Source organism: Platalea leucorodia (assembly GCF_965183815.1).
Source record: "Platalea leucorodia genome assembly, chromosome: W".
NCBI classification, from domain to species: domain Eukaryota; kingdom Metazoa; phylum Chordata; class Aves; order Pelecaniformes; family Threskiornithidae; genus Platalea; species Platalea leucorodia.
Genome location: NC_138859.1, coordinates 19,699,986 through 19,727,237, shown reverse-complemented (window position 1 = coordinate 19,727,237; position 27,252 = coordinate 19,699,986). Strand labels below are relative to the sequence as shown.

Below are 27,252 nucleotides of genomic sequence, written 5' to 3'. Positions count from 1 at the left end.
TCAGCACTCCCCCTGGCTGTGCCCCCTCCCAGCTTCTTGTGCACCCGGCAGAGCAGGGGAAGCTGAAAAGTCCTTGACCAGTATGAGCACCACTTAGCACCTATTTAGCAACAGCTTAGCACTACTTAGCAAGAACCAAAGCATCAGTGTATCATCGACATTGTTCTCATCCTAAACCCAAAACACAGCCCCATACCGGCTACCAAGAAGAAAATTAACTCCATCCCAGCTGAAACCAGGACAGTATCCACCCCTTATTCCATACCATTTACATCATGCTCAGGTCCCACATTATCCAATACATCCTCTTTGACCACCACCCCTGTTGTCCCCAAAATGTCCATTGAGCTCATTTAGTCCATGACTTTGGGATCCATCTGTGATAGTGGTCACTCAGGACAGGAGAGGTGGTGTGTTGCATGGAGTTATTGGGCACCAAAGCCAGCTCAGGTCAGGTCACTGCTGCACTTGCACTGCTTCTTGTAAGGCTTCTCCTCCATTGGTTCAGGTGGTTCCTGCTATGGTAGTTCCTATAACATGCAACTCAGATCATGGGTTACAACAATTTAAAGGTATATCCATCACAATCTCCACCCCTGTCCCCTTTGGGCCAGGTTAATAGGATTTAACACTGCAATGGAGTCCTCCCCTTGCCCCTGCTCCGGCATGGGGTCCCTCTGACAGCACAGTCCATGAACTTCTCTAACATGAGTCCTTCCCACGGGCTGCAGTTCTTCACTAACTGCTCCAGCATGGGTCCCCCACAGGGTCACAAGTCCTGCCAGCAAACCTGCTCCAGCGTGGGCTCTTCTCTCCACGGGTCCACAGGTCCTTCCAGGAGCCTGCTCCAGCACAGGCTTCCCACGGGGTCACAGCCTCCTTCGGGCATCCACCTGCTCCAGTATGGGGTCCTCCATGGGCTGCAGGTGGATCTCTGCTCCACTCTTAACTTCCATGGGCTGCTCTGACATGGGATTATCCACGTCCACAGACACTTTGGGGTGTCGTGCTCCCGCAGGAACTCGTCCACAGGTCACAGTCCCTTCGACTCGAGTTGACACTGGAGTTTCAGCCTGTCCAGTACAGCAGCACAGAAAACCAGCAGCGATGCCCTGGCCATCTGCCAGCCCGGGTACGTGGCCATTGCTGTTATGAAAATGTTCCCAGGCACAACACAGTAAGATGACTCTAACATACAGTAAGGCAAGCAAGCCCCATGGCAAGCACAGAAGCCTGCCGATTAACAGCTAAACAGCAATAACAGCTATAAATTCGATCTAGCGCATTCCAATTAAATCTGTTGTTATCTCGAACCCTTCGAGCCCCACGTTGGGCGCCAAAAAAGGACTGTCGTGGTTTAACCCTAGCCAGCAACTAAGCACCACGCAGCCGCTCGCTCACTCCCCACCAGTGGGATGGGGGAGAGAATCAGAAGGGTAAAAGGGAGAAAACTCATGGGTTGAGATAAGAACAGTTTAATAATTGAAGTAAAATAAATTAGAACAGTTAAATAGGCAAAGCAAAAACCGTGCACGCAAACAAAACAAAACAAGGAATTCATTCACTACTTCCCATCGGCAGGCGGGTGTTCAGCCATCTCCAGGAAAGCAGGGCTCCATCACGCGTAACGGTTACTTGGGAAGACAAACGCCATCATGCCCAATGTCCCCCCCCTTCCTTCTTCTTCCCCCAGCTTATATATACTGAGCATGACATTATATGGTATGGAATAGCCCTTGGGCCAGTCTGGGTCAGCACTCCCCCTGGCTGTGCCCCCTCCCAGCTTCTTGTGCCCCCGGCAGAGCAGGGGAAGCTGAAAAGTCCTTGACCAGTGTGAGCGCCACTTAGCACCTATTTAGAGACAGCTTAGCACTACTTAGCAAGAACCAAAGCATCAGTGTATCATCGACATTGTTCTCATCCTAAACCCAAAACACAGCCCCATACCGGCTACCAAGACGAAAATTAACTCTATCCCAGCTGAAACCAGGACACTAGGGAAGGGGGCGTTGACAAAGCGATTGGAAAAGGGACAAAAGCCCTCAGCCTCTGGAGGCGACTCCTGTCAGGCGTGAAGGAAAGGTGTCCCTTCAAGGAAGATATGTCAGCCAGGCAAGTGGACCACCATGGAGAGAGGTATCCAGTCGCTGGGGGAATTAGCCATGCTGGAGGTGATTTATAGTGACCTGGACATCGAGCAGTTATCCAAAGATCCAGATGAAGTCAAGTGCAATTTGTTGTTGCTAAGCAGTGTTTATACTAAGTCAAGGACTTTTCAGCTTCCCATACTCTGCCAGTGAGGAGGTGCACAAGAAGCTGGGAGGGGGCACAGCCAGGACAGCTGACCCAGACTGGCCAAAGGGCTATTCCATACCATATGACGTCATGTGCACCTGGCAGAGCATGGGAAGCTAAAAAGTCCTCGACTGGTGTAAGCACTACTTAGCAACAACTAAAACATCAGTGTGTTATCAACATTATTCTCATCCTAAATCCAAAACACAGCACTATACCAGCTACTAGGAAGAAAAAATCAACTCTATCCCAGCTGAAACCAGGACACTAGTCTAGAGAGGAAACCACTTTCTCTTTTTTTTTTTTTCTTTCTTTCTGTAGTGAGAGCAGTGGTAACCTCTCCTGAGTCACATCTGGCACTACCCTCAAACATCTAACAGTTATGACATTAAAAACTCTCTGATAACTCACATACAAAATATTTGCATTGGTACCTGAACTGGAACTAGGTCAAAGTCACTGTTTCTGCTGAGTGGCTTTTTTCCCAGTATGTGCAGTTTTGAGATTTGAAGTTTTATTCAGTCATCTATATGATGTTCCTGTTTTGGCCTCTGCATCTCATGGCCAGTTCAGTAGGTTAGCTCTCTTCAATGTACTTATTCTCACCTTTGTAATGAGCTGTTCTTGCTTGTTCATTTTCCAAGGATGGATTCCATTTAGTAGGCTGTGAAGGAAAGTTATTCAAAATAATTGCTTTCTGTGGATCCATGTTCCCTACCTATCATTTTTTGCAGTTTTTGCTAGATTCCTGATGTAATACAAGGAATTGAGCAGTGTCTGGGTCCAGAATACCTTCTATCCTTGGATTGATGATTGAGTTCTAAGTGAATATTGCTAACTAAAAAACATGTAAGCCATCATGTTCTCTACTATGTTTGTAGATATTTAGTGGATGTTATCTCAAAGGCATGTTTATGAATATGTAGCCTTGTCTTTTTTAGCTTTTAAATTAATCTTTGGTTTCAACTACTGTTGTTAGTCATGTTAAGACACATCCCTGGAGTGTTGCCCTGAGTAGGCATTCAGAGATTGGCTTCTTTACAGGAAAGAAAATCTATCTGAAGTTCTTTTTCTTCAAAGAAATAAGTCTCTGGGTTAATATTTAATCACTCTGCAAGGACAAGTTGAAGAGATTCTTTAGCTACTTGTAGGGGGTTTTCCCCCCCTCCTTTTTCTGATTGGCTTTTACATGGGAGTTACTGCTGCCTATTTTCTCTAAGAACTAACCTTAGTGTGTGGGAGGGGCAGCTTTGCTGAATTTGAGATGCTTCTGAGTGCCTCTAATGGTGCCTTGGAGGACTTAACAGGTCCCTCCTGACCTTGTCCTAAAAGCACTGACTGAAGAGTGATACTCCAATGAGAAGATTTTTTTTTTTTTTTGTAAAGGACAGGGATTACAGGTATTTGCCTTCTTTAGCACCTTCAGAATAAAAAAATACTTTTTTATTATGTTAGGTGAAAGCTTGTTTCCTATGCCATGCCATAACTGTCCAAAGCCCTTGTAACAGCTTACTTCATACACTTGTGTTTTTTCTGCAGATCCATCAGGGCGCAGTCCCTGTCTCATACACAGTGACAACGGTGGCGCCACATGGAATTCCACTTTGTACAGCCCAGCACATACCACCCTGTGGCACACAGCAGGTCCCAGGTTGTTCTGTGGTATTCAGTGGACAGCACCTTCCTATCTGTAGTGTGCCTCCTCCAGTAAGTATGGTTCTCTAGTTATATTGACTTTGGACTTAGACCTCTTAGGAGGTAGAAAGCCTGGAGTTTCACTGCCCATACAGCTTTCCCTGATGTAAAATAAAAACTATTATTTCCTGGGGTAAATTGTAATGGTATATATATGGTATATATAATAGTGCAAGCTTTAGAGCTAGTAAATGTATTGTGCTTCCCTGCTCCCTTCATAGAATTATACCATATTCTCATGTAGTTTTGACTCAAAATGGATGCTGGTTTATGATCTGGTCTCTTTCTTACCCTATCCATTAGCAGCTATTCTACATACATTCAGATGCTTACAGGAAAAGATTTTAAGTTCATCAAGTACTATTAAGAATCTCACCTAGAGCTTTTATCCGGAAATGGTCTTATAAAATGGTACATCTACAGCTAACAGCTCTTTATGAAAGACAGGCAAGGAAGAAGAGGGGATTGCCCCTTACATGAAGGAGCAGCTCAAGCATATAGAGCTCTTCTATGGAATGGGTGACAGGCTGTTTGAGAGCTTGTGGGTCAGGAACGGAGAAGAGATTAGTAAGGGGTGATATCATGATGTGAGCTTGTTACAGACCACCTGATCAGTGTGAAGAAGGGGACAAGATCTTCTTTAAGCAACCTGAGGAAGTCTCCAGATTACAGACCCTGGTTATTATGGGGGATTTGAAACTCCCTGACATCTGCTGGAAGGGCAACAATGGGACAGAAACAGTCCAGGAACCTTCTGGAGTGTGTTGAGGGGGGTGAACAATGACTAAAACTTCTTAATACAGGTGTTGGATGGGCCAACTGGGGGGATGCACAGCTGGATCTGCTGCTCATGAACAAGGAAGAACTAATTGAGGACGTGGCAATCAGTGGCAGCCTTGACTTGACTGGAGCTCAAGATCCTGAGGGGAGTGAGGAAGGCAAGAAGCAGAGTGCAGACCTTGCATTTCAGACCACTGTGCGCGCAGCTTTTGTTTTACCTATTAAACTGTATTTATCTCAACCCATGAGTTTTCACACTTTTACCCTTCTGATTCTCTTCCCCATACCACTGGGGGGAGGAGAGTGAGCAAGCAGCTGTTTGGTGTTTAGCTGCCTACTGGGGTTAAACCACAACAGTCCTTTTTGGTGCCCAATGTGGGACTCGAATGGCTTGAAATAACGACAGATTTGACCGGAGTGTATTGGAGGGAACTTATAATTATTATATCTATTTAACAGTTGCTGGTCACGATGCTGACTTATCCGTCCTCGACATTGGTTTATCTGATCTGTGCCATGCTCCCTTTTTTTACTGTACATCAAATTTGAGAGCTTGTTAAAGGCTGGTTTTGGCTTTTGCAGTTTGCTGTGCTGCGTAGCACTTGGTGGTGTTTTGCCTGGGAGAATTATGATAAAAACACTAGCCTTGATCCTAATCTGGTATTTGGTCCCTGCATTGATGCCTTCCCTGTACTTCAGGAATCATCTCATGGAGACAATTAACAATTACACTCTTTCCCTTTTCTCCTCTGAGAGGCATTCAGTGGAGGAAACACAGAATGGCACCTTCCCCTTCTTCTATGGGGTAGATGTTTGCTCCCTTGTTACAATAAGTCTTCGGTATCTTGAACATCCTTGGGTAATCAAAACACTCCTACTGGTACTTCTGAAGAATGTTTTTTTGTTTTTTCTAAGGTTAACCAACTATTTAGGAATATCACCCCGGTATTTGCCCTGAGGCAGTGTGGTTATGGGTGGCAAGGCATGTGGGAGAATATGGGAAGATACCTAGAATGGTTGTCACCGATGGCCTGGAACTTCACCCCCGAACAAGTGCAGGATCCTGATGAAATGATAGAATGTCTGAAAACAGGATGCCCTGGCCCTGGCTACACCAAAGAGACACAACTTCTCGCACTGTGCTGGGGCCTGGCCTATGCCTACTGAGAACTATTCAGCACCCTCAAGGAGAAGAGAGGGTCTCTGGATCTGAAGACATACAAACAGACACTGTAGCTGAACCAGAGACTCAACCCTCGGCTATATCAGTTGCTCTGGGATAGTCAAGAAGAAACAATGGAAGTGGAGATCAACTTGTCTAGTAAAGGAGAAAGAAGCTTCTCCTGAGAGGGAGCAGGAGGGAGAATCAGAAAAGGCAGCCTGTTCTGCAGCAGGGCAGTCACAAGAACAGGAGAGGGAAGAGACTGAAAGCATAAACGAGTCAGAAACCACCCAATCCCTATCCCTGAGTGAGCTGTGAGATATGCAAAAAGATTTTAGGTGTCAACCAGGTGAGCAAATTATCAGCTGATTGCTCCGATGCTGGGATATTGGGGTCAATAGTCAGGAAAGAGAGGGTAAGAAAGCCCGGCAGCTGGGATCCCTTGCTAGGGATAAGGCCATTGACAAAGGGATTGGAAAAGGGGCAACAGTCCTCAGCCTCTGGAGGCACCTCCTGTTGAGCATGAAGGAAAGATATCCCTTCAAGGAAGATCTTGTAAATTACCGAGGCAAGTGGACCACCATTGTGGGAGGTATCCAGTATCTGAGGGAATTAGCTGTGGTGGAGGTGATCAACAACCTCATAGACACCTGGGCCAAGGAGCATGGCATTGACTGGGTATATCGCATCCCTCCTCATGTACCAGCCTCTGGGAAAATTAAACGATAAAATAGACTGTTAAAAACTACACTGAGAGCAATGGGTGCTGGGACATTCAAGCACTGGGATACAAATTTAGCAGAAGCCACTTGGCTAGTCAACACTAGAGGATCTGCCAGTCAACCTGGCCCTGCCCAATCAAAAACCCTGCACACTGTGGAAGGAGATAAAGTCCCCGTAGTACACATAAGGAACTGGCTGGGAAAGACAGTCTGGGTTAGTCCTTCCTCCGGAAAAGGCAAACCCATTTATGGGACTGCTTTTGCTCAAGGACCTGGGTGCACTTGGTGGGTAATGCAGAAGGATGGGGAAGTCTGATGTGTACCTCAAGGGGATTTGATTTTGGGTGAAAAAAACCCATTATTTGAGTTTTATGGTGCCATTGCTGTATGATGCCAGTGTTATATGATGCTGTATGTTGTCTCAGCTGTGGCTGCCATATGTCAAAGGTATTATAACAGGAACCCCTTGCTGCTAGCCAGGCTAGGAGCAAAGGGAGGAGTTCATTGCAATGTTAAACCCTATAACCTGGCCCAAAGGGACCAGAGGTGGAGATTGTAATGGAAATACCTTTAAATTGTTGTAACCCATGATCTGAGTTGCATGTTATAGGAATTACCATAGCAGGAACCACCTGAACCAATGGAGGACGCGCCTTACAAGAAGCAGTGCAAGTGCAGCAGTGACCCGACCTGAGCTGGCTTTGGTGCCCAATAACTCCATGCAACACACTACCTCTCCTGTCCTGAGCGACCACCATCATAGATGGAACCCTAAGTCATGGACTAAATGAACTCAATGGACATTTTGTGGACATTTTACAAGGGTAGTCCATAGACTAAGGGAATGATATCTGTGTATTGTGTCAAAGGATGGGAAGGGGGGTGGTGGTTAATGAGGATGTACTGGATAATGTGGGACCTGAGCATGATGTAAATGGTATGGAATAAGGGGTGGAGATTGTACTGGTTTTGACTGGGATAGAGTTAATTTTCTTCATAGTAGCTGGTATGGGGCTATGTTTTGGATTTGTGCTGAAAACAGTGTTGATAACACAACCATGTTTTAGTTATTGCTGAACAGTGCTTGCACAGTGTCAAGGCCTTTTCTGCTTCTCACACTGCCTTGCCAGTGAGTAGGCTGACTCCAACTGACCAAAGGGATATTCCATACCATATGATGTCATGCTCAGCAATAAAAACTAGGCGGGGAAGGGGAAGTTTGCCAGGGCTGCCGTTTCTCGGGGACTGGCTGGGCATCAGTTGGCTGGTGGTGAGCAGTCGTGGGTTTTTTGCATCACTTGTTTTTCTGTTTTTTTTTTCCTTTGTTTTTTTTTCTCTTTTTTTTCTTATTAAACTGTCTTTATCTCAACCCATGAATTTTCACACTTTTACTCTTCCAGTTCTCTCCCCCATCCCACTGTGGGGCGACTGAGCGAGTGTCTGTGTGGTGCTTAGCTGCCTACCAGGGTTAAACCACAACACTGTGCATCTACGTGCGCACACCTCTGTCTCTCTCTCTCTCTTCCTCTGCATCTGTGTGTATGCGCCTCTCTCTGTGTCTCTTTGTGTGTCTGTCTGCATGTGTCTCTGTGTGCACATGGATCTCTCTCTCCTCCTCTGCCTCTGTGCACATGCATGTCTGTGGCTGTGTGAATGCATCTGTATTTCTCCGCATCTTTGCATAGGCATGTCTCTCTATGTCTGTGTGCGTGCATGTCTGTGTATCTCTCTGCACCTGTGTGTGCTCGCATCTTTCTTCCTTTGCGTCTGTGTGCGTCTCTGCATCTATCTGCATGAGCGTCTCTCAGACGCTCTTCCTCTGAATCTGTGCGCGCATTTGTGTGTCTCTCTGTCTCGCTTTATGCCTGTGTCTGTGTGCGCGTACCTCTCTGTCTCTCTGTTCCTTTGCTTTTGTGTGTATGCATGTCTGTCTCTGCATCTGTGCATTTGTGTGTGCATGTCTCTTCTCTGCATCTGTGTGCGTGTGCATCTCTCGGTGTCTGTGTGCGCGCGCGTCTCTGTGTGTGCGTGCCTCTCTCTTCCTCCTGTGTCTGTGTGCTCGCGTCTCTGCCTCTCTGCCTCTCTCTCTGTGTGCATGTCTCTCCACGTATGTGCCGTGCATCTGTCTGTCTCTCTTCCTCTGTGTCTGTGTGCACGCTTCTGTGTTTCTCTCTGTATCTGATGGTGCTCCAGTCTATGTATGTGTGTGAGTGTGTCTCTGTCTCCTCCTCTGCATCTGTGGGCACGTGACTGCCTCTGTCTCTCTGTCTCTCTTACTCTGCACACACGCGCCTCTCTGTCTCTCTTTCTGCCCATCTCTGTCTGTCTCTGCGTCTGTGTATGCACGCAACTCTGTGTGTGCATGTCTCTCTTCCTCTGCACTGGTGTGCAGAAGCGTCTCTGCATCTGTGTGCGCACGTGTCTCTGCTGCTCTTCCTCTGCAGCTCTCTTTGCACATGTCCCTCTGTCTTTCCACCTGTGCACCTCTGTGTGCACGTGTGTCTCTCGGTCTCTCTTCCTCGGCATCTGTGTGTGCACGCGTCTCTCCACGTCTGTCTGTACACGCATCTGTCTGTCTGTCTTCCTCTGCATCTGTGTCCACATGTGGTGGGTTGACATTGGCTGGCTGCCAGGTGCCCACCAAGCTGCTCTCACTCCCCCCTCCTCAGCAGGACAGGGGGAGAAAATAAGATGAAAAACTCGTGGGTCGAGATAAAGGCAGTTGAATGAAAGAAAGCAAAGGCCATGCACAGAAGCAAAGCAAAAAAAATTTTTTCTATACTTCCCATCAGCAGGTGCTGTCCAGCCACTTCCTGGGAAGTAGGGTCTCAGTACGCAGTGGTTGCTTTGGAAGACAAAAACGCCTTAATAACAAATGCCCCCTCCTTCTCTTTCTATTAACTTGTATTGCTGAGCATGACATCATAGCATATGGAATATCCCTTTGAGTCAGCTGTCCCAGCTATGTCCCCTCCCAATCTCTTGCCCACCCCCAGCCTTTGGGGGGAGGGGGGGTTGGAGAGACAGCCTTGATGCTGTGGGAGCACTGCTCAGCAGTAGCCAAAACACTGGTATGTTATCAACATCATTCTAGCTACAAATACAAAGCAGAGCACTATGAGGGCTACTATGGGGAAAGTTAACTCCATCCCAGCCAGATCCAGTAAAATCTCCACCGCTTATTCCATCCCATTTGCGTCATGCTCATTCCACATAATTTGAACATTAACATATCTTCTGATTATCCCATTGTATCTATTTCACATTCCTGAAATCCCCTCCTGCCAACACTTGTAACTTATATGACATAATTAAACCATCTTTACATCCAACATACAGATTTATACATTCTCATTAACTACCATCCCTTGTCCCTTAACAGATAGATGTTATTTCCCCATTGCATGGGCCTCCCCCACCCCCAAAAATGTTCATAAGAACACGTTATGACTTGTGCCCCATCTGTCAAGGTGGTTGCTCAGAACAGGAGAAGCAGCATGATCAGTTGTTGGGCACCAACACCAGCTTGGTTTGGGTCACTGCTGCACTTGTCGGGTTACTTGTGAAGCTCACTCTTCATTGGTTCAGGTAGTTCCTGCTACATTACTTCCTACAACATACAACTCACATCACAGATTATTTTCCCTCAAGGTTAAATCTCCTTGAGGCACACACTGGGTCTCCCCGTCCTTCCACATTACCCACCAAGTACACCCGGGTCCTTGAGTGAAGACAATCCCATGAATGGGTTTGCCTTTTCCCAAGGGAGGAGCAACCCACATCACCTTCCCCAGCCACTTCCCTATGAGCACTACGGGAACCTTATCTCCTCCCACAGTATGTAGGGGTTTTGTTTGGGTGGGACCAGGACAGTTAGCAGATCCTGTGGTGTTAACCAGCCAAGTGGCTTCTGCTAAATTTATATCCCAGTGATTCCATGCCCCAGTGCCCAACGCTCTCAACATAGTCTTTAACTCTCAGTCTTTCCAGAGGCTTGTAGGTGATAGGGGATGTGATACACCCACTCAATGCCGTGTTTCTTGGCCCAGGAGTTTATGAGGTTATTTCAGAAATGAGTCCCATTGTCTGACTTAATTCTTCCTGGGATACCGTGTTGCCACAAAATTTGCCTTTCAAGGCCTAAGATGGTGTTTCGAGCAGTGGCATGGTTTACAGGGTATGCTTCTAGCCAACCAGTAGTTGTTTCCACCATGGTAAGTATGTAGTGCTTGCCTAGGCGCATTCGTGGCAGTGGTCCAATATAGTCAATTTGCCAGGCCTTGCCATATCGAAAACCCAGCCACTGCCCTCTGTTCCAGGGAGACTTTACTCGTGTGGCTCACTTGATTGCAGCACACGTTTCACGTTCATGGGTGACCTGCGTGATGGCCTCCATGGTCAGGTCTACCCCTCGATCATGAGCCCATCTGTATGTTGCATAGAATCATGGAATCATAGAACCATTTAGTTTGGAAAAGACCTTTAAGATCATCGAGTCCAACCGTTAACCTATCACTGCCAAGTCCACCACTAAACCATGTCCCTAAGTGCCACGTCTACCCTTCTTTTAAATACCTCCAGGGATGGGGACTCAACCACTTCCCTGGGCAGCCTGTTCCAATGCTTGACAACCCTCTCGGTGAAGAAATTTTTCCTAGTATCCAATCTAAATCTCCCCTGACGCAACTTGAAGCCGTTTCCTCTCGTTCTATCACTTGTTACCAGGGAGAAGAGAATGACCCCCACCTCGCTACAACCACCTTTCAGGTAGTTGTAGAGAGCAATAAGGTCTCCCCTCAGCCTCCTTTTCTCCAGGATAAACAACCCCAGTTCCCTCAGCCGCTCCTCATAAGACTTGTTCTCTAGACCCTTCACCAGCTTTGTTGCTCTTCTTTGGATGCGCTCCAGCACCTTAGTGTCTTTCTTGCATGTCTCCCTAGATGTCCTGATGTTTCGTGGGCCCATTGAGCTACAAATAACTCGCCCTTACGCTCCCAGTCCAGGTCCACCTGAGCCACTTCAATTTTGACAGTCTTCTCTACCTGTTTATTGTTTTGATGTTCTTCAGTGGCACAGTTCTTAGGCATGTGAGCATCTACGTGCTGTACCTTTAGAGCAATGTTTTCTACCTGGGCAGCGATGCCTTGCCACAGTGCAGCAGTGCTGCCAGTTGATCTTCTTCCATTGCTGTAGCCACCTCCATAGGGCATTTGCCACCATCCATGAGTCAATACAGAGACAGAGTACTGGCCGCTTTTCTCATTCAGCAATCTCTAGGGTCAGCTGGATAGTTTTCACTTCTGCTAACTCGCCTTCTCCTTCAACACCTTCAACAACTTGTCGTATGGGACTCCACACAGCAGCTTTCCACTTCCAGTGGTTGCCTACAACACGACAGGATCCATCAGTAAACAGAACATAATGCCTTTCATCTTCTGGTAACTCCTTATATGGTGGTGCCTCTTGGGCACGAGCCACTTCCTCAGGCAATGCTCCAAAATCTCTGCCTTCTGTCCAGTCCATGATCTCTTCCAGTATTCCTGGGCGGTTGGGTTTCCCTAGTCAAGTTCATTGCACGATCAACGCTACCCACTTACTCCATGTAGCACTGGTTGCATGATACGTAGAGGGGATGTTTCCTTTGAACATCCAGTGTAGCACAAGCAATCGCAGTGCCAAGAGGAGCTGTGCTTCTGTACCAACAACTTCTGAAGCAACTCGAACCCCATCATATGCTACTAGTATCTCTTTTTAAGTCAGAGTCCTTGATACCCCTGGCTCCAAAACCCTGGAGGTCAACCTTTGGGTTTCTCCAGATGTTTTCTGCCAGAGGCTCCAGGTGAGACCATGCTCCCCACCTGCAGTGTAGAGCACATTTTACACAGCTATATGGACAGGCCCAAGGGCTACCACATGAGCTATCTCCTGTTTGATCCTCTGAAAGGCTTGTTGTTGCTCAGGGCCCCACTCAAAATAGTCCTTCTTTCGGGTTACTCGGTAGAGAGGGCTCACAAGCTGACTATCACCTGGAATATGCATTCTTCAGAATCCCACAAGGCCTAGGAAAGCTTGTGTTTCTTCCTTGTTAGCTGGTGGAGACATAGTTGCTATCTTGTTGATCACATCCATAGGGACATGATGACGTCCATCTTGCCATTTTACTCCCAAGACCTGGATCTCCTGTGCAGGTCCCTTGACCTTGCTTCTTTTTATGGCGAAACCAGCTTTCAGAAGATTCTGAATTATTCTTTTTTCCTTTCTAAAGCACTTTTTCTGCTTTGTTGCCCACATGATCATGTCATCAATGTATTGTAGATGTTCAGGGGCATCACCCTGTTCCAGTGCAGTTTGGATTAGTCCATGACAAATGGTAGGACTGTGCTTCCATCCCTGGGGCAGTCGATTCCAGGTGTATTGGACACCCCTCCATGTAAAAGCAAACTGTGGCCTGCATTCTGCTGCCAAAGGAATTGAGAAAAACGCATTGGCATTGTCAATTGTAGCATACCACTTGGCTGCCTTTGACTCCATTTCATTTTGGCATTCCAGCATGTCCCGCCTGTCCCCCCCCTCCCCCTTCTGTCTGCATCTTTGTCTCTCTTCCTCTGCATCTGTGTGCGTCTCTCTCTGTCTCGCTCTGCGTTTGTGTGTGTCTGTTCCTCTGCATCTGTGTGCACGCTTCTCTGTCTCTCTTCCTCTGTGTGTGCTTATCTCTCTCTCTGAGTCTGTCTGTATATCTCTGTGCACATGAATCTCTCTTTCTCTCCTCCTCTGCCTCTGTACATGTGCATGTCTCTGTGTCTGTGTGTGTATCTCTTCCTCCTCGTCTGTGTGCAGTCACTTCTCTCTGTATCTATGTATATGCAGGTGTCTGTGTCTCTCTTCTGCTACATCCGTGCACGTGCATGCCTCTCTGTTTCTCTCTGTGTCTGAACATGCACACGTCTCTCTGCATCTGTGTGCATGCGCTTCTGTCTCTCTTCCTCTGCATCTGTGTACACCCCTCCCTGTTTCTCTCTGTCTGTGTGTGCTCCAGTCTGTGTGTGTGTGCTCCAGTCTGTGTATGTGTGCGCGCGTCTTTCTGTCTCTTCTTTGCATGTGTATGCATCTCTGTGCACATGCATCTCTCTTCCTCAGCATCTGTGTGCGCGCAAGTGTCTCTCTCTGCATCTGAATGTGCACACGTCTCTCCACGTCTTTGTGTGTGCATACCTGTCTGTCTATTTTCCTCTGCATCTGTGCGCATGTCTCTGTTTCTCTCTGCATCTGTGCATGCCTATGTCTATGCATGTGCATGTCTCTCTCTGTCTCTCTTCCTCTGAATCTGTACGCATGCACATCTCTGTTCCTCTTCCTCTGCATCTGTGTGCGCTCACCTCTGTCTCTCTGTCTGTGTCTGTCTCTATTTGTGTCTGTGCATGCCCACGACTCTCTCTCTTCCTCTGCATTTGTCTGTGCACATGCATCTGTCTGTCTCTCTCTCTGTCTGTCTCTCTCTGCATCTGTGTGCGCGCCTGTCTGTCTCTTCTGCATCTGTGTGTACTCCCATCTATGTCTGTGTGTGCGCATGCATGTCTCTGTCTCTATTGCTCTGTCTGTGCACACCCCCATCTTTGTTTCTCTTCCTCTGTGTCTGTGTGCATGCCCGTCTATGTCTGTGTGTGCGTGCATCTCTGTCTTTTTTCCTCTGCATCTGTGTGCATCTCCGTCTCTCTCTCTGCTTGTCTCTCTCCCTGTTTGTCTCTCTCCCTCTCTGTGTCTGCGCACGCCCGCATCTCTTCCTCTGCATCTGTGTGTGCATCTCTCTCTCTCTCTCTCTGCATTTGAATGAGCGCACATCTCTCTACATCTGTGTGCATGTGCATCTGTCTGTCTCTATTCCTCTACATGTGCGCCTCCCTGTTTCTCTTTGTGCCTGTGTGCTCCAGTCTGTGCATGTGTGCACATCTCTCTGTCTCTCCTCTCTGTCTCTCACGTGTTTCTCTTCCTCTGTGTCTGTGTGCATGCACGTCTCTGTTTCTCTCTTCCTCTGCATCTGTGCACGTGTGTGCCTCACTGTCTCTCTCTGCCTGTCTGTGCGTGCCTGCAACTGTGTCTCCCTTCTCCTGCATTTGTCTGCACAAACATCTCTTGGTCGCTCTTTCTCTGCATCTGTGCACGCGTGCATCTTTCTTTGTCTCTGCTCCTGTGTGCGCATCTCTCTGACTCTCCTCGCCTGTGTCTGTGTGTGCATCTCTCTCTCATTCTGCACCTGTGTGTGCACGCGTCTCTGTCTCTCCCTGCATGTGCAGATGCACCTCTGTATCTGTCTTTCTCTCTGTCTGCATCTGTACGCATGTGTGTCTCTGTCTCTTCCTCTGCATCTCTGTTCGCACATGCCTGTCTCCCCTCCTTTGTGTCTGTGCGTGCATGTCTCTACATGCACGTACATCTCTCTCTCCCCTCCTGTTTGCGCACCCATCTCTCTGTCTCTCTTCTTGTGTCTGTGTGCACATGCCTCTTTCTCACTCTGCATCTGAACGTGTGCATGTCTGCATCTGTCTCTTCGTCTGCAACTGCACTTGCATCACTGTCTCTCCTCCTCTGCGTCTATGTGCGCACCCATCTCTGTCTGTGTGCGCGCGCCCCTCCGTCTCTTTTTCTGTCTGCCTCTTTCTTCCTCTGCGTCTTTGCTCATGCCTCTGTCTTTCTTCCTTTGCATCTGTGCACGCGCACGCCTCTGTCTCTCTGCCTGTCTCTCACTCCTGCTCTATCTGTCTTTTGCTTTCTCCCTTGCCTCCCCTCCCCTTCTCTCACTTTCTCTCTGTCTCTCTCTCTCTCTCTGTCTCTCGTTGTGACATGGTCTGGAAAAGTCAGCCTGTAAAATGAAAACTTTTCAATAAACTCATGAAAAGACTTTCTAGAATTGTAATGGTCGCTTATTTTTAGTACCAGAGATCATTGCACATTCTAGCTCTACTTAAAAAAAATGAAATTGAAAATTATTTCAGAATATAACACTGTAAAGTGGAGACTTGGTTGACATGTCCTCTTATTGTAATACTGGGTGAGGAATACATTCTGTTTCTTCAGTATTGAACAACTGGATAAAGGCAGTAGACTTGAAAGCCTGAAGGACATTTAAAATATATCCTAACCTCCTGCATAACACACATCACAGAACGTTGCTCGATAATCTTTATGCAGTACCCTTAACATACATTAAAGCTATAATAATCTGTATTTATTCTTGGCTACTATATAAACTGATGAACTGTGTTTTAATATTTCCAAAAGTACCTCCTACATGCGTTATAGAATACTATGTTATGTTGTACCTGCACATTTATTATTTATTTCAGAGGATCATTTGAGGAAAATTACTATTTAGGTCAGATTAATCTTGAACTGTATCAGCTTGGTGTAAGTATCAATTTGGGGTCATGACCACAGTAAGTGAGGCTGTGACTGCACTTTAGCTATTGGAATCTGATCACAATCTATATCTCCTTACCATCTTTGCAGTCATTATACATATCGACCATAATGCGTTTTGTATTTTCTAATGAGAACAATATGCTTTGGGCAGGAGAGAGTACAGCTGGGTCCTCTACTCTTCTTCATTTCTTAATAAAACTTGATTCACTTTGGAAGTGGAGAAGTGAAGTTTAATGTTTGAAAACTCTCTCTAATAAATACCCTTGTTTACATAAGTGAGTTGCACTTTTAATGGTCAAAAACATAAAAGGAATGCCTGATATTCTGGTGACTGATTAAAAAAGCAGTTGAAACAATGCAAATCTGGGGTCTTGTTCCTGGATGTGTAGAGCTGGAAGTGAAACTTTCCATGAAGTGAGTTTCTGTTCTCCCTACCACCACCTTGATTCCTGAGAGTTCAAACTTTAGTGACTCACAGTATATTTTGGACACGTAACTTCACAGAGGAGAGGTCTGCTTTTATTGGAAACTCTGTCTCTGAGTGATGCCTTCATAGGTCAGAGGAAGAGTTTCACTCCAGAGCATAAGGCTCTCGTCAAAACATGGAAATGAGCGGAACTTTTAAGGCTAGTTATAACTTAGAATCATAGGATCATAGAATGGTTTGGGTTGGAAAGGACCTTTAAAGGTCATCTAGTCCAACCCCCCCACCCCCGCAATGAGCAGGGACATCTTGAGCTAGATTAGACTGCTCAGAACCCCTTCCAACCTGACCTTGAATGTTTCCAGGGATGGGGCATCTACCACCTCTCTGGGCAACCTGTTCCAGTGTCTTGCCACCCTCATCGTAAATAATTTCTTCCTTATATCTAGTCTGAACTTACCCTCTTTTAGTTTAAAACCATTACACCTTGTACTATCGCTACAGGCCCTACTAATAAGTCTGTCCCCATCTTTCTTATAATCCCCCTTTAAGTACTGAAAGGCTGCAATAAGGTCTCCCCGCAGCCTTCTCTTCTGCAGGCTGGACAACCCCAACTCTCTCAGCCTTTCCTCATAGGAGAGGTGTTCCACCCCTCTGATCATCTTCGTGGCCCTCCTCTGGACTCTCTCCAACAGGTCCATGTCTTTCCTGTACTGAGGACCCCAGAGCTGGATGCAGTACTCCAGGTGGGGTCTCACCAGAGCAGAGTAGAGGGGCAGAATGACCTCGCTTGACCTGCTGGACATGCTTCTTTTTTATGCAGCCCAGGATACAATTGGCTTTCTGGGCTGCGAGCGCACATTGCCAGCTCATGTCCAGTTTTTCACCCACCAATATCCCCAAGTCCTTCTCTGCAGGGCTGCTCGCAATCCACTCATCCCCCAGTCTGTATTGATATTGGGGAATGCTTCAACCCAGGTGCAGGACCTTGCACAGGGCCTTGTTGAACCTCATGAGGTTCACATGGGCCCACTCCTCAAGCCTGTCAAGGTCCCTCTGGATGGCATCCCGTCCCTCAGGCGTGTCAACCGTACCACTCAGCTTGGTGTCGTCTGCAAACTTGCTGAGGGTGCACTCGATCCCACTGTCAATGATGTCATTGATGAAGATATTAAACAGTACTGGTCCCAATACGGACCCCTGAGGGACACCACTCGCCACTGATCTCCATCTGGACATTGAGCCGTTGACCACTACCCTCTGGATGTGACCAGAGGGGGGAGTTGGCCGGGGGGCAGCGATCGCTGCTCGGGGACAGGCTGGGCATCGGTCAGCAGGTGGTGAGCAATTGCATTGTGCATCACTTGTTTTGTATATTCTTTTCTCATTATCATTATTATTTCCTCTTCCTCTGCTGTCCTATTAAACTGTCTTTATCTCAACCCAGGGGTTTTACTTTTTTTTCCCCCAATTCTCTTCCCCATCCCACCGTTGGGGTGGGAAGGGTGAGCGAGCAGCTGTGTGGTGCTTAGTTGCCGACTAGGGTTAAACCACAACAGTCCTGTTCTGTACTAGAATCACTGTTCATTGAGTTTCTGACTGAATTATTGTGTGGGTTGTGTTTGTAAGGTAAGGGTAAGTGGACTGCTTTCTTTTAATAATCTCCTTTCACTCTAGATGTAAAAATGTTCATTTTCTTTCAGATGCTTCAGGCGTGCTCGGTCCAACGTCTACCAGTACCATATGCAGCGTTCCCACCTCTGATTTCTAATGACTCATTCCTTTTGCATCCTCCTCACCTCTCTCCGCATCACCCGTCTCACCTGCCACCTCCAGGGCAATTTGTTCCCTTCCAAGCACAGCAGTCACGTTCAGTAAGTAATGCTTCTTATCCCCTCTCCTAAAATATTTGGGGGTTGACCAGCAAATAATGCTCTTGTCCTTCTAATAACATTCTGGTTGAGAGAACAAATGGATCTGATTTAGAGTAAGTATTAGGGTTTTGTAGTAGTGTTACCTGAGCAAGACTTAGTCTGAAGAAAAAAAAAAAAAAAGTATTGTTTTGAAATTAATTTTGATTCTCTTAAGATTTCCTCAGCTGTTGCCCACTCCGTTTCCCTGGAGGCCTGTATTCCTGTCAGTCTGACATAAGTTTGCTTCATGTACTGCTTCTGCAGGTGGTGTTCTTCCAGAAAATAAAAGAGAATATAGAGACCTAAGTGTAGTGCAGCAGTGGTCTCAGAGAAAAAACTTTGTAGAGAGACCAGAAAGCACAAAGCATTATTCCTATTGCATGCTTCTACCACATTAATTCACAGTTTATTTAAAGTGACCACTGTATCCCCCCCCCCCCCCCCCGAACACTAGTGTGAAAAGTATTACTTAAACCTTCTATGGCCTACTGGAACCTCTTTTCTCCCCTGCTTATGGAAATTATTGACTCTCTTCACTTAAACAAACTTGGCTGAAATGTTAATGCCTTCATAATAGGGCTTATGCAAACATGAGAGAAGATGCTATTTTGGACACGAGGGAAAAAATTACATTTTGGAATTTCTACTTACTAATCTTCTGCCAGAGGTTAGTAACTTCCACTTACTAATCTTCTGCCAGGCGCCTTTGTGCCTGTTTCTTTGGAGCTCTACCAATATTTCATGAATACAGAAATACAAAATAATTTCAGTATTACTAACAAATACTGCTCAGACTGTTTTGAGCAGTAACAAATACTGCTGTGTTAAATGTCAGGTGTTGGCACTATTGTAATAATTTCACTATAGTCATGGGGGAACGGTTCTGCATAGTTTTCTCTGGTAATCAGGATGTCTTCCCTCAGAAAATGTCGGGGCTTCTTTCTTAACTTAGATTGCTAATTTAGCTTCAGGAATAGGCTCCCTTGTTAACTTTTAGCTCTGTTCGATAGCTTGATTTTTTGCTGTCAAGTCTTACTAGAAGAATTAGTGCCTTAAAAATGCTGACTATTTAGAGTTTGTTCAGCAGAATGGGGAAACAATTTTCCTTTTCTTTTGCTTCCACAAGATGACTTTCATATCTGACTGTTTTGAAGCATGTGGAATTCAGTACTGGGAAAAGAAGGGTGAATTAGTGAAATAGTAGAGTTAAGGTTTTCCTGAAAAATGAGACCAAAATGAGCTGAGATTTTAATTGATCTTTCCTAATAGCAGAAGTATAGCTTCAAGATAATGTATCTAGCCTAAACATGGCAATGGATTATGTATAAGTATAAATCATGATGTTCATAATGAAGATTTTTGCTTCACAGGGAAATGCTGAGTTGTTTTTGTAAGAAACTTCTTAATTCTTCATAACATCAGTGTGCCTTCAATTATTCCTTATGGTAGTGAAGTAGAAGTATTTTTTTCAGTTTGAGAACATGTCTCTATTAAGGAAGTCAGTTGCTGCCTTATATATGCAGTCTGATGAAAGGGATCATAGGATGACGGGATCATAGGATGACAGGATCAGAGGATAATTCAGGTTGGAAGACACCTCGGGAGGTCTCTAGTTCAACGTTCTGTTCAAAACAGGATCAGCTATGAGGTCAGGTGAGGGTGCTCAGGGCTTTGTTCAGTTGGGTCTTGAAAACCTCCAAGGATGGAGACTACACAAACTCTCTAGGCTCCTGTTCCATTGCTTGACTGTCCTCATGGTGAAAAAGCTTCTCTTTGTATTTAGCTGGAACCTCTTTTGTTTTGACTTATGCCCATTGTCTCTTGTCCTTCCACCATGCACCACTGTAAAGAGCCTGGCTCCATCTTCTTGATCAAATCTCTGCAGGTATTGGAAGGATGCTGTTAGGCGTCCTTCCCCCCTCCCCCAAGCCTTTTCTTCTCCTGGCAGAAAAAGCCCGGTTCCCTCAAGCTCTTCTAATAGGACAAATGCTCCAGTCCCCTGACCATCTTGGTGGCCCTCCTTTGAGCTTGTTCTATTTTAACAATGTCTCTTTTTTTTGTATTTGGGTGCCCAAAGCTGGATATAGTATTCTACATGAGGTCTAACAAGTGTTGAGTAGAAGGTGGATAACCACTTCGCTCAATCTACTGGCTATGCTACTCTTTGTTAATACAGCCCAAGATACTGCTAGCCTTCTTTGCTGCCAGGGCACACTTTTGGCTCATGTTCAGCTTGCTGTCTACTGAGGGCCCCAGGGCCTTTTCAGCAGAGCTGCTTCACAGCCAGTCATTCCCCAGCCTGTACTGTTGCCAGGGGTTCTTCCTTCCCAGGTGCAGAACTTGGCAGTCGTCCTTGTTGAATATCATAAGGTTCCTGTTGGCCCATTTCTCCAGCCTGTCCACGTCCTGCTGTATGGCAGCCCTACCTTCCAGTGTATGGACTGTTCTCTGCAATTTGATATCACCTGTAGACTTCATGAGCAAGTACTCTGTCTCTTCCAGGTGATTAATAATGTTGTTAAATAGGATAGGCCCCTGTGCTATACCACTTGTTACCAGCATCTTGGTAGAGTATGAGCCATTAACCACTATGATCTAAGCCTGATCATCCAAACATTTTTTTATCCATCTGGTTGTCCACCCATCCAGACTGTAACATCCGAACTTGGTTACAAGAATATTGTGGGAGATAGTGTCAAAAGCCTTGCTAAAGTTGAGGTAAATGACATCCACTGCTCTCCCCTCATCCACAAATCCAGTCACCTTATCATACTAGACAATCTGGTTGATCCGGCATGATTTTCCCTTGGTATAGCCATGCTGACTGTTCCCTCTTCCACGTGCCCAGAAATATGTTCCAAGAGGACTTACTCCTGAAGTAAGGTCGACTGGCCTGTAGTTTCCCAGATTGCCCTTTTGGCCTTTTTTGTTGATGAATGCAATGTTTGCCTTTCTCCAGTTGTCAGGGATCTCCCCCTGATCTCCACAACCTTTTAAAGATGATAGAGAGCAGCCTTGCAAGGACATCGGCCAGTTCTCTCAGCACCCTTGGATGTAGTCCATCTGGTCCCATGGACTTGTATGGGTCAAGTTTCTCAAGTAATCAATCCCTGACTCGATCCTCATCCACTGCTAGTAGTTCTTCTCCTCCAGATTCCTCTCCCTGCCCAAGTGGCACAAGAGGGAGGAGGGGCGGGGGGTTATGGTCAGTATATAGCAGTCATTCTCTGCTGCACCTTCCTTTTCACACCTTTCCTCTGCTCTGGCGTGGGTTCTTCATGGGCTGCAGTCCATCAGGAAAATCTGCTCTAGTGTGGGTTCTTCCATGGGCTGCATCCCTATCAGGAAAATCTGCTCTGGCATGGGTTCTCAATGGGCCACAGTTCCTTTGGGAAATATCAGTCTGTTCCAGAGTGGGTCCTCCATGGGCTGCAGGGAATATCTGCTCTGGTGCCATGGAGCACCTCCTCCTCATCCTTCTCCTTCTCTGACCTTGGTGTTCCCTCTGCTGTTTCTCACTCTTTTTTGCTCCCTCCTACTCTCCATCCAGCTTTTTTTTTTTTTTTTTTTTTTTTGCCCTTTCTTAAATAGTTTTTCACAGAGGCACCACCAAAACTGCTGATTGGCTCAGCGTTGGCCTGCAGTGGGTCCGTTGCCGAGCCAGCTGGAACCAGCTGTGTCTGGCACAAGGCAGCCCCTTACCTCTTCCCACAGAGGCCACCCCTGCAGCCCTCCCCACTACCAAAACCTTGCCACATATACCCAGTACAACTCCATAAAATTTCCACAACTCCTCAGAACATATAATTGGAGTTGTGGCTTTTAGGTATTAAAAAATAAATCTTTAAAAATGGCTTTCTATTAATACAACAAGCCCTGTGTTTCTTTTAGCCACTTCAAAGGATAGAGAATGAAGTAGAACTGCTTGGAGAACATCTTCCTATAGGAAGCTTTACTTACCCTCCATCAACTCATCCACCAACACTGACTTCCTCAGCTCCTATCCACTTCTTAACCCATGATCCTTTACACCAAGAGGTTTCATTTGGAGTTGTAAGTATTGCTTTTTGTACTACATCCTCATGCATGCTGAGCTCAAGTTCTTGATCTTTGCTCTAAGTTATAACCATTTTATTGAAAAATGCCATTTTTGCAATTGAATTTCATTAGTGGCTGCAGCTGTGGAAAGTCAGGGTGGTTCGTTTTTACAGTTAGACTTACTTCATATAGCCTGAGGGCTCAAACTTGGAAGAATGAAAACATGCTAGCAAAATCTTTGAGCGATCTTTTTTCATAGAAGTAAATGTCTCAAGGCCTCTGAATATCATTTCAGTAGTGGTGTGTGAATTTTGGTTCTAAAAATCTGCTAACATTTTTTTTTTTCACTATTGAGTATTTTTAGAAAAATACAATTTATGTCTAAGTTACAATTCTTTACCTGCTCCCATTTTAGTAGACAGTGCAAGATGTTTTAAGCAGTCATACTGAGGACTTACGTAAGTAAACTAAAGAGCTTTGCATGCAAATTGAAACAGGAAAATAGTCTTTTTCTCCTATGGAAAGAATGTGTTGAAGCTGTAAACTTGAATGTCTCTTTAGGCACTATATCTGTATGCAGTTGAAAGGCTACAGACCCTCCTCCCAAAAGTGAATGTAATTGAGCCCAACTCTGAATGGGATTTCTTTATTTATTAATTTTAAACCTTGCTCTTTAAATAAAGTGGTTTTGCTGTGGAGCATCCTGGCAGTGCCCCCTAATGGATATTTGGCTTGTACCAGCGAAAGAACTCCTGTATATATGTTGCTTAAAACTCTCATTCGTACCCAACCAACTGCACAAGCCAGCACATTGCGCCAGGTCAAAAGCCCTCAGCTTTTGGTTTGCAGCATGTTCACCAATTCAAGTCCTGCCTGTCCAAACCAGCCTGTATATAGGCTAAGCCATACAAAATGCTTATTAGCTAGCTTGCAAGGGTTTCTGGTTAGCATCGTTACTTTTTTCCTGCAGGATAGTATAATTGTATATTACTGATGAGATCTGTTGGTCAAAACAATTGTTTGAAAAGGCTGGTATTTTTTGGCTTGGACAGGGCTGGATTTTTTTTGATAATGCCTTATTTAAAATGTATTTCAACATTCACTTTTCATTTAATTTCATTATTAAATAAGACAAGAAAATATTGAAGTTTTTCTTCCTTTTTACAGCCTTACCCACCTTTTATGCCTCGAAGACTCACAGGGCGCAGTAGATACCGATCACAGCAACCAATACCACCACACTCGTACCATCCCAACCTATTACCATATGTGCTGTAAGTCTAAAGCACATTGTACTCATAGACTACTAAATAACTCTGTAAGCTAGTTGATCCCCTCAATGTTTTTTAATGTTTGGGCTCTACCACAGGGTACAGACAGTTCGGACAATCCCAAGGAATAAGAAAACTTGTAGTTATATTTAAAGTTTCCAGTCTATTTGAACAGCATACATACCTGAGCAAGGAAAAAACAAGTACAAGTGAACAGTTTGATGATAATGTAGTTTTGGGATCTGCTATGCCTCTTCTTTCTGTTGAAATCTCCTTAAAGATGTTCAATGTAGAATGGTTACACTTGATTCTTGGATAAAAGTTATGAGTTATACCCATGGTTACATCCTAAAGTCTACTTACGTAGGATAAAGATCTAACAGTCCTTAAAAAAAACCCCAAACAACCAGGCAAATCAATTTACTCTTAATTAATTACTGAAACATAATGAGGGGAGCCTTCTGGGTGTGGGTGTGTTTTTTGCTTTGGCTTTTTTTTTTTCTTCTGAACTGGTAATCTCTTACAGCTTTTGAACTTCTGCACCTGATTAACCATTTCTGGAAGAGAAGGGATGGGAGAAGTAACATTAAGGGGTTATCAGTAACCTTTTAAAGTAGATCCTGTCTGCTGTAGTTTAGATGTGTGACATGGAATTTATTGTTCTTTGTAGGTTCCGTTTTTGAAATTAATACAAAATGCTTAGAAAATGAGGATTTATTTTAAAGGTGTCATTGACAGGGAGATAATCCAACTTTGTCATTTGTTGTTTTGCCACAACATCTATAGTTTCTGACTGCAGTTTGACTTGCATCAAAATAGCACCAGGATATATGATTCAGTGGAGTTGTTAAACTTTTCATTGTGCATTCCGACAAAGTCTGCTCTGATGTTATAGCTGCTTGCCTGTCTACTCAGGGACAGTGTGTCACAATCATTCCTGATTAATTTAATTAGGTGACATTTATAGTGCTGTGGATTTTTTATTTCTATGGTTGTGCATTAAACTTTGACCCATATTACTATCTTGGGATGGAGATGCTTTTTTAACTTAAAAAAAACCAGAAAAATAGCACGCTCTTGCCTTTATATCTGAAGAGGTTCTTCTCTGGCCAAATCCATGTTATATGGGAATGTATAGTTGGGTCTGCTGTCAATGTGGAAGTTGGCCCGGTACTATATTGTAATTGTCTTTGTTATGTGTATTATCGAAAAGGAGGCTGAGGGGCAACCTCGTTGCTCTCTACAGCTTCCTGAGGAGGGGAAGTGGAGAGGGAGGTGCTGATCTCTTCTCCCTGGTATCCTGTGACAGGACGCGTGGGAATGGCTCAAGCTGCGCCAGGGAGGGTTCAGACTTGACATTAGGAAACATTTCTTTACTGAGAGGGTGGTCAAACACTGGAACAGGCTTCCTAGAGAGGAGGTCGATGCCCCATGCCTGTCAGCGTTTAAGAGGCATTTGGATAATGCCCTTAATACTATGCTTTAAGTTTTGGTCAGCCCTGAAGTGGTCAGGCAGTTTGATTAGATGATCGTTGTAGGTCCCTTCCAACTGAATTATTCTAATTCTATTCTATTCTATTCTATTCCATTCTGTTCGAGTGCTTGAATGCATGGTCTACCACCATGCTTCCAACAACCTCAGAGCACTGCCTAATAAGCCCTTCTAATTCCCTGGAGACCTCAAGCTTCTGGGTAGGCTTGCACAGCCACCAGTTAGTTGGGGTGACTGTTGAGGCTGCAGTCTAAGCCTGCGGATCAGCAGAGCAGGCAGCAGCCTGATAAGTAGCAGAGTTTCCTTCCCTTCCCGTGTGAACTTCCACGCAAACTGCCGATGCCGCTCCGAACAGACGCCGCACCCTGTTTACGTGCCCTGGTCCTGGTGCTCCTGTTCACGGTGCTCCCTAGGGACCAGTTATATGCAGCTTCCCGCCATTTGAACTGGCCAGGAGGACAGCCGGCATTGCCCAACTCTCCCCTGCCCCTCTTGTAAGACCTGCTGTCTGCTGGCTGGTCTCCCCCACTCACAGCCCAAGGTGTCGGGGGCCCAGAAACCACCTCAGACACCCCCCGGGTACCTTACAAGCCTCGCACTCCTCTCAGCATGCGGCAATTGCTGCTGCTGACGTCTGCTTCCTGCAATTTTATAAGATGTAATAAAATTAATAATTAAAGTTTAAATAGGAATATAAAGAAAATTAAACAAAAATAAAATACAGGCTCGGGACACTCTGCTTTATAAAACTGCTGAACAAGCCCTACCATGTTTGGGGTGGGGGGAGTTTAAGCGAGTGGGATGTTCCTGAATGGGTGGGGAACATAAATAAGTTTGAACATGTCTGTGGGACTAGGGACCAAACCTGGGAGGCTAACCAAGAGGCCCACACACAACCCCCACCCTATGCGAAGAAGAGACCAGTCCTGTGAGTCCAACCAAGAGTCCCCTGTGGTGGGTTGACCCCATTCGGTAGCTAAGTACCACACAGCTGCTTGCTCACTCCCCCCTGCAGCAGGATGGGGGAGAGAACAGGAAAAGCAAAAGCAAGAAAACTCGTGGGATGTGATAAAGATAGTTTAATAAGCAAAAGAAAGAGGAAGAAGAAAGGGAAAAAGAAGCGATGCAAAGGCAAACACTCAACACCTCCCACAAGTAGACCAATGAAAAGCCAGCCTCTGAGCAATGGCTACCTATCCAAAATCCCCCTCCTCTCCGTTTTTATTGCTGAGCATGATGTTATATGGCATGGAATATCCCTTTGGTCAATTTGAGTCAGCTGTCCCACAGTGGCAGGGGAGCTTGCAGCTACCTGCAAGACTATTATCCTTAGGTCAATTATGGTTTTCTAGCTGTCGTGGTTTAACTCCAGTCAGCAACTAAGCACCACACAGCCGCTCACTCACCCTTCCCACCCCAACGGTGGGATGGGGGAGAGAATCCAAAAAAAAAAAAGTAAAACCCCTGGGTTCAGATAAAGACACAATAATTCAGTCAGAAACTCAATGAACAGTGATTCTAGTACAGAACAGGACTGTTGTGGTTTAACCCTAGTCGGCAACTAAGCACCACACAGCTGCTCGCTCACCCTTCCCACCCCAACGGTGGGATGGGGAAGAGAATTGGGAAAAAAAAGTAAAACCCCTGGGTTGAGATAAAGACAGTTTAATAGGACAGCAGAGGAAGAGGAAATAATGATAATGAGAAAAGAATATACAAACCAAGATGCACAATGCAATTGCTCACCACGCGCTGACCGATGCCCAGCCCGTCCCCGGGCAGCGATCGCTGCCCCCCGGCCAACTCCCCCCAGTTTATATAGTGAGCATGACATCATATGCTATGGAATAGCCCTTTGGCCAGTCTGGGTCAGCTGTCCTGGCAGCGCCCCCTCCCAGCTTCTTGTGCACCTGGCAGAGCATGGGAAGCTGAAAAGTCCTTGACTGGTGTAAGCACTACTCAGCAACAACTAAAACATCAGTGTGTTATCCACATTATTCTCATCCTAAATCCAAAACACAGCACTATACCAGGCACTAGGAA

General features: G+C 45.7%; 1 protein-coding gene across 1 annotated transcript in view; it reads left to right on the top strand.

Moving 5' to 3' along the window:
* Positions 1–27,252, top strand: part of LOC309601649 (E3 ubiquitin-protein ligase RNF38-like) — a gene marked incomplete at its 5' end in the record, with an annotated part of 61,515 nt that overhangs the window by 25,597 nt on the left and 8,666 nt on the right. The window contains 4 exons of the mRNA XM_082334807.1: positions 3,835–4,002; positions 18,199–18,369; positions 22,300–22,461; positions 23,614–23,720. Coding sequence (XP_082190933.1) covers positions 3,835–4,002; positions 18,199–18,369; positions 22,300–22,461; positions 23,614–23,720 — 608 coding nt within the window. The remainder of the gene's footprint in view (positions 1–3,834; positions 4,003–18,198; positions 18,370–22,299; positions 22,462–23,613; positions 23,721–27,252) is intronic.